The sequence below is a fragment of the Parambassis ranga genome, chromosome 21, assembly GCF_900634625.1.
Source record: "Parambassis ranga chromosome 21, fParRan2.1, whole genome shotgun sequence".
Lineage (NCBI taxonomy): Eukaryota > Metazoa > Chordata > Actinopteri > Ambassidae > Parambassis > Parambassis ranga.
In genome coordinates this window covers 8,826,971-8,838,988 of record NC_041041.1, presented here as the reverse complement: position 1 = coordinate 8,838,988, position 12,018 = coordinate 8,826,971, and the positions used below count along the sequence as shown (strand labels likewise).

General features: G+C 41.4%; 1 protein-coding gene across 1 annotated transcript in view; it reads left to right on the top strand.

Annotated features, from left to right (window-relative positions):
* The window catches only part of erbb4b (erb-b2 receptor tyrosine kinase 4b), a 240,689-nt gene that overhangs the window by 174,229 nt on the left and 54,442 nt on the right, over positions 1-12,018 (top strand). Inside the window, exons 12-14 of the mRNA XM_028393608.1 lie at positions 197-396; positions 4,250-4,382; positions 8,891-8,984. Coding sequence (XP_028249409.1) covers positions 197-396; positions 4,250-4,382; positions 8,891-8,984 — 427 coding nt within the window. The remainder of the gene's footprint in view (positions 1-196; positions 397-4,249; positions 4,383-8,890; positions 8,985-12,018) is intronic.

The following is a 12,018-nucleotide window of genomic DNA, read 5'->3' as shown; positions in this document are numbered from 1 at the left end:
TTCAAATGTAAAACATAATCTGTGCAAAACTGTAGAGTATGTGGGAAAAAAAAAGATTTTTGTTCAAACAAAACCTGTGATACTGATCTTTTTTTTCCTTTTCTCTCTCATTGCTGTTCCACCTCATTTCTTCTCCTTCTGCTCCTCTAACCTTTCTGCTCTTCCTCTCACCTCCACCCCTTCTTCACTCTCTCAGTGGGATCTCTCTGCTGGTGTTAAAGCAGCCGGGCATCTCATCACTGCAGCTTCAGTCTCTCAGAGAGATCAGTGCTGGAAACGTCCACATTGCAGAGAACAGCCAGCTTTGTTATTACAATACAGTCAACTGGACCAGACTGTTCCGCGCCCAAAACCAAAAAGTTCTGATCCGCAACAACCGAAGCCCACAAGAATGCTGTAAGTTAAAATTATACTGAACATCTATTGAATACGTTTTATTGACTATATGTCCATTTGCAATTTGCACCTAAAATATTACAAAGCTGGAACAATACAAATGAACTCCACTGCATTACACAGATGCCACGAAGAATATTATATTGATCAAATGAAGATATCGGCGACCTCATTATTATGCACGTTATTTACTGTTCATAACTTCACTATACACCTGCACAAGAACACACTAATGTATAAACACACTTGACCTGTGTGTGTGTGTGTCTGCTACTATCTCAATCATTCATGAAAAACAAAACAAAAAAACTTAAATTACAATAACTTGATGAGATAATGATTATGTTTCTAAAAATGGAAAATTTATTATATCACTGCTACAAGTCTTAAAGACATTATTCATATGTGTATAATTTGCATTAATGAGCCAGAATTTGCATTATTGAGTTGGTCCCTTTTTACTGTTCTTGTGCTCCCTTCCCCTGGGCAGTTCCTGATCATGTTGAGGACACACACCTACACACACACACACAGATTTAAAGGGTGTTGGGTTAGAGTATAGATATGACAAAACCAGGGTGCAGGACAAGACAGCACAGACAGAGAATATACGAATATACTGAGTGTATTTGCATGCTATTGTTGTACGTTTTGTGCCATTACAAGCATTACTCACCATGTGAGTAATCTTAGGTGTGTGTAATCCAGGTATTGGAATTATCCCTGGATTTAAAGCATCACAGCCGCAGCTCTTTGCACATGTAAAACAGAGCTGTCTTTGGATCTGACTGCAGATGATGTTCTGTCTGTACTCTGACATGGTTGTCTTTAATAGCGTGCTCTCTTCAAGTGTGGTTTTGCATTGAAATGCTCAGTTTCAGCTAGAACTCAACATTTAAATGTCAAATCTCAGGCTGTTTCACCAGACTACATCTTTCTAAACAATGTAAAAGAAACCCACACAGATGACTTTAGCCTAGAGCTAGGTCTTTGTGGGCATATGCAGTTTACTGACATCTCCCTCAACTGCTGGCTTGCTGCTACACCTATTCCTTTCCTGCATAGATTAACAGAACAGACCATTAGGTTCATTCCTTTCTTTCTTTCCTCCCTCCCTTCTTCCTTCCCTCCTTCCTTCCTTTCATGTAGCCCTTATCATGATCATTTTGCTCTCTTGTCTCCTCCGGGTCTCAAAAAGGCACCTGTCAGGTCTTTTGTTTTCCAACCACGTCAAAAACATCTGAAGTCATGTTTTTGATCTTCTGGTATCATTAAAAAGCCAGGCAACCTCAACTCCCTCTTGTTTATATCTTTCTTTTTCTTTTTTTTTATCGGCACCCTTCTTCCTCCTTCTCATCTTTCTTAGCCTGGTCAGTTTACCTGTAGCGCTGCAAGCCACAGAGGTTGGTTTTGTCTCTTGTGAAAGGCAAAGCTTTCATCTTCTGCCCTTGATTTCTGTTCTCTTCATGTATTTGCATCCTTCTTGCTACAGTGTTAAGCATTCTGAACGTAGCTGTGGATGGCACTGAGGCATAGCCCCTGGCGTACATGTGGCCAGGATGGTGAAGAACACTAAGGGAGGGTGAAGGTCTGCTGTCTGTTTCTCAACGGGCGACTTATACAGGGACCACTAGCTGCCTTTTGGAGCGAAGTCTGGGCCAAAAAAACTCTCTGTCGAGTCTTTAACCCCTGCCAAACAGCTCAGGTTCAAAACCTTCATGCGGATTTGATTAATGGATTTTTTTCCCCATTGCCTCAAAGGTGGACAGGAGGGGCACTTTGAATGATAGCAGTTGACCACCTCCCTTCTGCCATTCTCCTACAGCAGGGGTGATGAACAGACTGGGGAACAGACAGTACTCACACTTATCCTCCTACTGGTCAGAAAGAGAACTGTCTTCTGCAAATGCTCTTAGTCATTGCGGCAGGGCAGCAAATGCTTCCCAAACCACCTTGTTGACCAGCCTGGTGGAGGTGATGTTGGTGTTCTGCCTGAAGATGTCCATTGATGTTTCCATCATCTTCTGCAGATGTCCCAACTTAGTGCAGCAGTGCAGACTGCTGAAACTTATTCTGCATACTTGCACAGTGAAGCATTGGGCTTCACTTCCCCTGCTCCCAGCAGGCAAAGCTGTTTGTTGTATCCCAGGCGCCCAACATTCCTCAACAGCAGCCTGGAGGTATCAGCCACCTTGGGCCACACCCAGATAAAACTTCCGAGCAGCGTTCAGTCTGAATGAGGCAATTTTGGACTGAATGTCGATCAGCCCCTGGCCTCCCTCCCTCCCCATGTAGAGAACTGATGCTTGAGTCCAATGTTTTGACCAGAAGAAGTCCACGATTGCCTTCTGAATTCCCTCCATCAAACCTCTTGGTGGAGTCAGTGCCACAAGCCTGTGCCACAGAGATGAGGCAGCCAGGTTATTGGCAACCAAAGCCCTTCCCCTATATGACAACTGTGGTAGCAACCATTTTCAATTAAATAATGGAGCAACTTGAGTCCTGTTCTCTCCGATCGCAATCTTCGTGTAGGGAGCAAAGAGCGGAGACACCTGAACAAAAACTTCATCAATAAAGATTCCACCAGAAAGCTCCGCGCCACGTCCACCACTACCACCACTACCACCACTCACCGGAAATGGAAACAAGAAAAGAGGAGAGGAGAGGGGAGGGGAGGAGAGGAGCTGCCAACAAAGGAGAGAATCGCATCAGATGCGATAATAATATCTGCAGTGCTGCCTCTGTGTTACTTCAACACTCTCATTTTGTCAGTGTAATGCTCTCAAATGTGGACACCTTTGTAGAACCGAGTGCTGTGGACAAAAGAGAGAGAGAGAGAATGATAAGACATCCAGCCAATACAGAGCAGATGTAATGGCCTGAGTCAGTCTGTTCTGAATACAACACGACAAAAACAGTGACAACACAATACAGATTGTTCACTGTGAGCAGTGTAAGAGAAAGGGACATTTTCTTGTATCACTTCTATCTTTGTAAATCAACTGTGCTTTTATTATGGCTTTAAATGGCAATCCAGACAGCCGATATAACCTGCTGTATTAGGGATGTTTGTATTAGAAGCACAAACAAATTTGTGTAAAAAAAGCCAATAACAAAAACTAATAGTCTAATAGTCAATATTACCTTTTGACACCAACCACTATAATGTAGTCCAAGTCCAAATGAAGACGGACAATGTTGTTAAAGCAACATGTCTTTGTGGAACACAGTGAACCATATCAAACAGTCAACATCTACACACACTACATATGGGTACCATTGATATAAATACAGAGCAGCAGATGCACACACACACTGAATTTCCACTCAGTTAATTACAGTAATGTTTTTAAAAAGTTGCTTGGACAGGATTGGAGTATTTTGTGGAAGTAACTGGCTCTTTCAGTTCATCCAGGAGGTGTAATTATTCTGTAACTGTTTGGTGTTTGTTGTTAGACAATTCCTTATTTACCGAAGTGAAATATCTTAATCCTTTATCATGTCTTTGAGCCACACACCTATTCCTCTGTCTGGCAGAAATTACTCCTGCCTTTGTTTTGGAATGTTAGCTTTTTCTTTTTTTAGGCCATAAATGAACAGCTGCTCTGTGAAGGCAGAGAAACTGAATGCAAAAAATAAGCCCTCACAAATTGCATGTGCCTTAGTACATCTAGCCCTTGTGTCTTTTCATAAATAATGGGATTATTTTGGATAATTTTATACCCTGCTAATTTGGGGGGATTTATGGTTTATTCTCTGCATCTGTACTAACAGTGAATCATCAAAGCTCAGCTACATTCTACTTAACTGTAATCCTCTGCTCTTTTACTGTCTATCTGTGTGCATTGAGCAGCCAAAGAGCGCATGGTGTGTGACCCGCTGTGTTCAGATGCTGGATGTTGGGGTCCCGGCCCAGACCAGTGCCTCTCCTGTCGATACTTCAGTCGTGGGCGAACCTGTGTGGATACCTGCAACCTTTATGAAGGGTGAGTTCTTATTGTGCATGCACAAGTACAGTCATGCAGTGCATCAACACAGTGATGACATGACAAATAGATTAATAGTGTAATATAAGTGTGATCCATTGTACTGGACTGACTGAGGGACACAGCAGACCAAAAAACAAGATGTCTCCTATTATATCCACTTCCGCGCCCGTATCTGGATTATTCAGGAGTCAAGCACAGTCAGTATAAGAGGACAGAGAACAGCTGACTCTAGATTGCTCGCCTGGAAACCTAACATCGTTGAAGTTTTGTCCATCTCTATGCATTGATTGGAAGAAAAATTTTGATTCTACAGATCAAGCTCTCTGTAAATGCAGCAAAAGTAAATAACACAAAATCTCATTGCCAAATTGCATCCCTCTGCATGTTTTCCAAAGAAAACACAGCTCTATGTCAAGATAAGCTCAGAAATTGGCCTTTCTGTCATTTCATCTCAATACATCACTAAAAGGCCATAAACACACACACACACAGAAAAACAGAACACCAAGACCTACACTCTTTGCACACTGAGCAAAGCTTGTCATGTTGATGCTGCGAGTTAGGCAGCATCAACATGGGTGCTCTCAGTGTGTGATAACAGTGGGGTCACTGATAAACATTGCCTTTATTATCGGTGACATAGTATGAAAAAACACTCTCAGCACTGAGAGTTGCCTGTAGTGACACAGTAAAGATGTGCTTTTAATCTTTAAATAGTCTGCTTTCTTATACTAAGCACCACAGGAAGTTATATGTTTAGTGTGGAGGTAGCAACCAACTGAAAGCTCTTTCCCTAGCTCATGGAACACCTACACTTATAAACATGATCAGTCCAGCATAGTTTGTCCATTCTACTGTACAAAGAGGGCGAGCAGGATGGGAACTGCATTACACTATAAAAGTTATTTTTTCATCTTGATTTGAAAAGCTGCAATTCAAAGTTCAACATGTTCCATCCTGCTCCTTCAGCTGCATCCTGTGTGTGTGTCTCACTGGTGATAAACATGGCTATAGCATAAAACTGTATACACCGTAAAGCCAGAGGAAAAGAGGAAATATAGGTTGCTAAAAGGAAAATGAACTTTATTTCATGGCTGCAGGAAAACATACCTCAGAAAAAAGACTATCTTTGCCTTCAGAAAATAAATTCTGATAAATTGCCAACCCTGCTTTCTGCTTCCAAATAATCTAACAGTGCGTTTGAAGGGATCACCATCATCATCCTTTCAAAATACAACTTGGAGGTAACCAGTGCAGGGAAGATCAAACTGATTCCTATATAAGCACTTGACAGAATCCCTGCAGGAGCTTTCTGGATGGGTTTCAGCACAGTGAAACAGCAGTAAAATGAGTAGCACTGATCAAATCAAGGATAAATAAATAAACTTAAATAAATTATTCACCTGTGAATGTGATCGGTCGGCTCAAAATAATCTTCTATTGTTGGAAGCTGCAGCACCTGCTCATCAAAAGTTTTTTTTTTTTTAGAACAGCCCAAGGCTCTTTGTTACCATTTTCAAGTTTAGCTGTAATTTTTGTCTGTTTGCTAAGGATAATAATAAGAGCCAGCAGGCAAAAAGAACAATTTAAGGAGTAGTGGTAACTCTTGGTTTAAAAGGCACCCCTGCAGAGTGCCATAACAGTGGGGGGGCAGAGAGAGAGAGAGAGAGAAAGGGGGGGTGACCTAACTCTCAAATTAATGTTATTAATGACATGTTCACAAGCATTACAAACTCATAGCAGCCACATTGGAGAGGAATGTCGAGGACCAGGAGAGGTGCTGTTAGGGCAGGGGGGCTAGGCGTGTCACTGCGTGTCACAGTCACTGCTTGCGCACGGGGCCACGCCCTGCCTACCTGTCCACTTGCACGTCAACACCACCTACTGTGTAACATCAGCATCACCAGTACAATTGTTGCATGGTCCAACAAACACACAATGTACATTATGCTTGAACTTGCATATCAGTCCAGTGTTGTGTGTTGTGCTGGGTTACACTTGCTGTTTTTAATGCAAAGGTGCATTGCACTAAACGTATATAAAGATGGATGACATGACAGCCCCCTGCTGGCTGGATGCCCTATGTATAGGTCATAAACCCCACCTCCTCTCTGTTAGTGGACATGGATGGGACGTGAACCCAGCTAATAAATCTTTTTTTAACCCCTTCCACCCCAAGCCCATTTTTAAGGCATCAGCTTGAAAATGAATGAATTGAGTATATCTTAGCAACCACTAGGTGTATTTGAATACTTTTGGTGTCATAATAAAGGGGACACCTGGGAGATTTGCACAGTTGTGTAAGTATTAATTTGTATATCTTGTATGTGTGGCTTTTTAGTCAGTTTTTACAATGATAATCTGTGTTCAAGTGTTCATTTTTTCCATGCATTCCTATTTAATTAGTTATTGTTGGCTAGAAAAGAAAAGTAACACACGGTATCACGGCCAGGAGCTGTGACTGACAGCTGCAGAAGTGAATCTGTCATGGTTAATTGCAGCATTTCCCTTTCACTGTGATGATCCTTCTGTCTTAATGGTCTGTATCACAAGGTTGTAAGAGCGGCAGCAGAGTCTTCATGGTACGGAGCAGCCAAGCTAGCCAGTTTGAGTGAAAGGCCATATAAGCAGCTAAAGTGGGTGGACAGAACAGCAAGAAGGTGGCTTCAACGCTCAACTTCTGCTGCTCAGACCCTGGTTACGAGATGGGGTTTTGAATGGAAGCACTACATTTGTCTAATGGGCGGATTTGTGTCGTCCATCTTCATGTACAGTCTATAAAGTTTTGCAGCAGCCCAGCAAGGGTCAGGTGTGTGTAACCTGTGATTGCTTTGCCATTGGTTATATTGTACATTATACACTGCTGGTGTTTTTCTTTATCTTTGTCCTTTAACAGGCAGAAACTAGAATTGGGCAGATATTCTTACAATACTCTTACCATCAATGATATCTTCCAGCTACACTGCTGCCATTATTATTTCAGCCAGCACACATCGACACAAAGGCTGACCATCCCTTGCTCCTGGAAGGTTTTCTGAAGGCCAGAGGAAGCATAATTATTACTAATTTGATTTTAGCTCCCAGTGGGACAACAGCCTTTTTTTCTGTTTTCTTCACTAACCCAAAAAAAGTACCCAAAACTCATTCGCCTTCTCCTGCAGTGACAAAGGCAAAGTGCCAGCACAGTCGCACTGTGGTCACATTTAATGACTTTTTGAGGCCACTCTGCTGTTCTACTACTATAAGAGGATTGCAGAAATTGAATAACTAGGCACTTAATTTAATTGATTTTTGAAAACGCTGCACACCCTCGCAGGTACTGCACCTTTCACCTGCATCGACCTCTGAGTGATGGTATCAGTATCACGGTTAGCTAATTAGCTGTAACGCTTGTGGGTGTAACAGGAATGTGTGTGTGTGTGTGTGTGTGTGTCCCTGTGTTACTGCTTATGTTATGGCTGCATCTAACTGACCCTTAGTTATCCACTACTGCTATTAATTCTTCTCTCTGTCCCTCCATTTGTTACTGCTGATTGATTTAGTCTTTCTTGATTGAAAAGGATCATTCACATACAGAGTTCATGATGACATTGAGACGGTGATTCAACAGATATATCGTCAGTATGTGGTTATCTTTCTTTTGCTGGGATGTATACAAAAACTTTCATTACTGTACACAAGGGCATCATATAATTCTGTCAAAATGGAGGCTGCTTTTTTATTGAATTAAAGGTTTTCTTTTTTTTTTGTAGAGCTGCACCATGTACTGGTTTTCAACAGAAAAAAACATGTTTTTTTAATTGCTCTCAGACAGCATTGTGTGTATGCAACAGTTAGCTATGTGTTTAGAAGAATGTGAAAAGGCTCTCATAGGGCAGCACAATTATAGTCTCGACACCAACAGATTATATAAAGGTAATAATAATAGGTATAAGTCTGCATGATTGGCTGTGAGATTTAAGTACACATCTGCCACACTGCTTTGTGACTGAGGATTAGCTAGTTGTAGCTAAGCAGGGCTATAGACTAAAGAAAAAATATACCACATGCATGATGTGTAATACATTTTTGGACACTTTAATAGCATCTCAGTTTAGGCAACTAGAGAACTACAACCTTTTGCATGTGCATCACCTTCCCCTGTCTATTTGATGCAGAACAGACCTTTTTCTCTTAATTTACTGTATTATTTGTATCCTGTTTATTGATTATGTGGCACACTTTGCTTGTCCACTTAATTATATATATTTCCAATGATTTCTTTTGTCAGCAGACATTAATGTATATTCACTAAGAGTGGTAACTGCTCAGCTTTTTATCTCTCTCTGCAACTCTCTGCAACAGACATATGTTTATTCACAGGCTACATGGGAGTGTGTAAGGCAAGCTATAGCACTGTACTGTATCTCTTTGCAATATTTAACATTGGTGTTTTGCACTCTTTCTGTTCTCTGTCCATCATATTCCCTCCCTCTCTTTTCTTCTACCTTTGCTGCCTTTCTTAGGGAGATACGAGAATATGCCAATGGGTCAGTGTGTGTGGAGTGTGATGCCCAGTGTGAGCGTGCTGACGACGACTCTTTGACCTGCCATGGCTCGGTAAGTTTGCTCCCATCTTGAGCCTGACTGAAACATTCACTGCACACTGTATGTGTTAGAGAAGATGGCTAAATGAGCATGTTTCTGTGTGGTAACAAGAATATACCAAATGGCTGGATTACTACAGGGGCTCTCGTGATTCCATGTGTAGGACACGAGGCAGCTATCAACACTGTTGTTATTGTTATTAGGGCCCGAGCACTGAATGGTGCAAGAGCCCTATTGAATTTTTTTTTCCCCCACTTTGATCGCATTTTTTGAGGCCTTAACATGCCCCAAAACTCATCAAACTCGGTAGAAAATTCATTCGCCCGAAAAATTTTTAAATTTGCTGACTTTTGAAATGCATATGGGAAAATGGCTCTATAGCGCCCCCTAATGCATAGCCCTGGCCAGTTTGACACAAGATTATGAAAATTGGCACACATGTGTATCACCCCAAGATGCACAAAAAAGTCTCTTGGACCCCCCCCTCCAAACCCAACAGGAAGTCCACCATTTTAAATTTTGCAGCCATTTTTGGCCATTTGTGACCCTCCTACAAAACTTTTCACGCCTTGCATACTCTTGCATACTATCTAATTGAGCTGAAATTCACTGTGTCCACTCAGGACACTATAGGCCCTATAGTGTCCTGAGTGGACACAGTGAATTTCAGCTCAATTAGATTCCCTATAGTATAGGGAATAGACGCATTCCAAAACTCTTACAAAAGTCTTATGGTGTGGCCAGGGCGTGGCCTCAAAGTTGACCATTCGCCATTACAAAGAAACACTGTATTTTCTGCAGTACCACATACTTCATGCAATGTGGACAAAATCTTACAGTACTGCTATGGACGCAAGTCTGAACAGATATATATGCTAACAGGATGATACTGTCATAGCGCCACCTACTGGCAACAGGAACTTTGTCTTGTAAACATGTTTGTTGTATGTCTCTGGAAATGAGAGCACAGAAGAGTATAGGAGACGAGAGAATAGGAGAGGGGATTGCGTTAACCACGTGGATCACAAGATCTGCGAGGGCCCGCAATGCTGCTTGCAGCTTTAATTATTACTATTACTATTGAGACCATAATATGAGATTATGTTGGATTCCATGTATGATATAAGCTTTTTGGTGTTCTAATCAATCCACCTGTTCATATTGTCCAAACGTGATTCATTTCTAGAGTGAGAATGAGTCTAAAGTCCAATGCGTCAAAAAGTTCATGCATCTTTCGACAAGTTGTGCAGCTTTTTTAGTTCAGATGTCTAATTTTTCATCCAGTCCATTTTCACTGCACCTTAAGGGAGGAAAAGACTTAAACTTTACTTTATTGTCCCTATTCCACAGACAGTGTCACAATGACACAACGTCATGTCACAAACAGAACGAGAACACACATTTGGAATGGACAAGACCAAATTTATCAGAGTCCACATCCTGGCCTGTGCAGTGACGCCTTTTAAACAGGGGCTTTATAGCACCAGAGCTCTGGCTTTTTCATTTTATTCACCTTAAACTATTTTCCCAGTGAGGAGACAAGCAGCACAGAACAAGTAAACATACCACTTACAAAGATATAATATAATGTTAAGGTTGGCCATATCCTATATAAGTCTATTTGTTGTTGTTGTTGTTTTGTTGTTCTTTTGTTGTGTTTTTTTTCTGTGTTGGGCTTCCCCCCTCAAAAAAACATCCAGAGCATCGCTTCATTCAGCAAATGACTGCAGACATTCCCCCGCAGTCATCTTGGACAATGATTAATTATTGTATTAGCAGTGAAGGTGTGCCTTTCAGCTTGATTATTGATTATGCCTCATGTTAAGACTCAAAGATAAAACTGATGGTTTTAGCCAAGCTCAGCATTACCACATGCTAATTTGCTGTGGGTTAATATCAAGGTAATGTATATTTGTGTGCATGTATGATTGCATTATCACTGGGATCACTGCTGTTGTTTGAGTGATTGCTCTAAGTTTAAACTCCTTTAGCTTTGCACCAGTTTTTGCTTCATTTCCGTCTTCTTGTGAACACTCCACCCACAGCCACATGAGGCCCCCGACCCTGTGCTTTCTCTTAAAATCTTATCTTGCCATTTGATAGAGAGGGATGATTTACGACAGATGCAAGCCAGAGGGGCCATGTGCTGTCTTTTGTGTCCTGTCACACCCTGTCAGATAGTCTTCCTAATATAGTTTGGAACTGTGTGTGTTTTTTTTTTACCCCCAAAAACAGTGTGTGAGTGTAAAAGCTTGGGAAGCAAAGTTAGCACATCTCTGGTTGTTGGCTTGAGTGGAGTGTGGCTGTTGGAGGAGTTCAATGTTGTTTTTTTGGTTGTCTTGTTTGTCCACTAGATACCTCACAGCTTTGTGCCTGGCTTTCTGAGACGGATCATTTGAAGACAGCTGCTGTAGCAAGAATAAAACAGTACTGGAGCTTAGATCCAGCAGCTCTGTCGAAACAGTCCTATACTTTCTTATGAAGCAAAGGAAGAATCAGAGGGTTATATTACATTCCCTTTCTTTAACATTCTCATGCAGCATTTCAGTGAGTGGGTGTGTCTGTATGTGTGTGGTGTGTGTGTGTGCATGTGCCACATCAAGCTGTGTATAATGGTAATGTCCCAGGGTAACCTGTTGGACCTCGTGTAGACGTCACATGTGCAGCGCAGGCACACAAATGGATTACAGCAATCATGTTATAGCCACAAAGCCCATAGCAATTACATTAGAGCTTACACATAGTGATTTGATAGGCCTAATGCCCTCAGTGGAGAGAGATTGGAGATATGACAATATGTATAAATAGGTGATCGCTGTCAATCTGCAGCGACTGCTGTCGTTGAGTGAGGATACACCAAACTTGATTAGCTTATTTACAGCAATCACATCTATTAGAGTGACTTAACTGATGGACTGGAGACTGGTGGCATTCATAGATAACAACCATGTTTTTTATGCTTGTATAGATGATGTCTTAAGATAAAATTATTTATAGAATTTCATCAAATTTCATACAAGCTTCCAATCTGACTAAAGCATGAGGC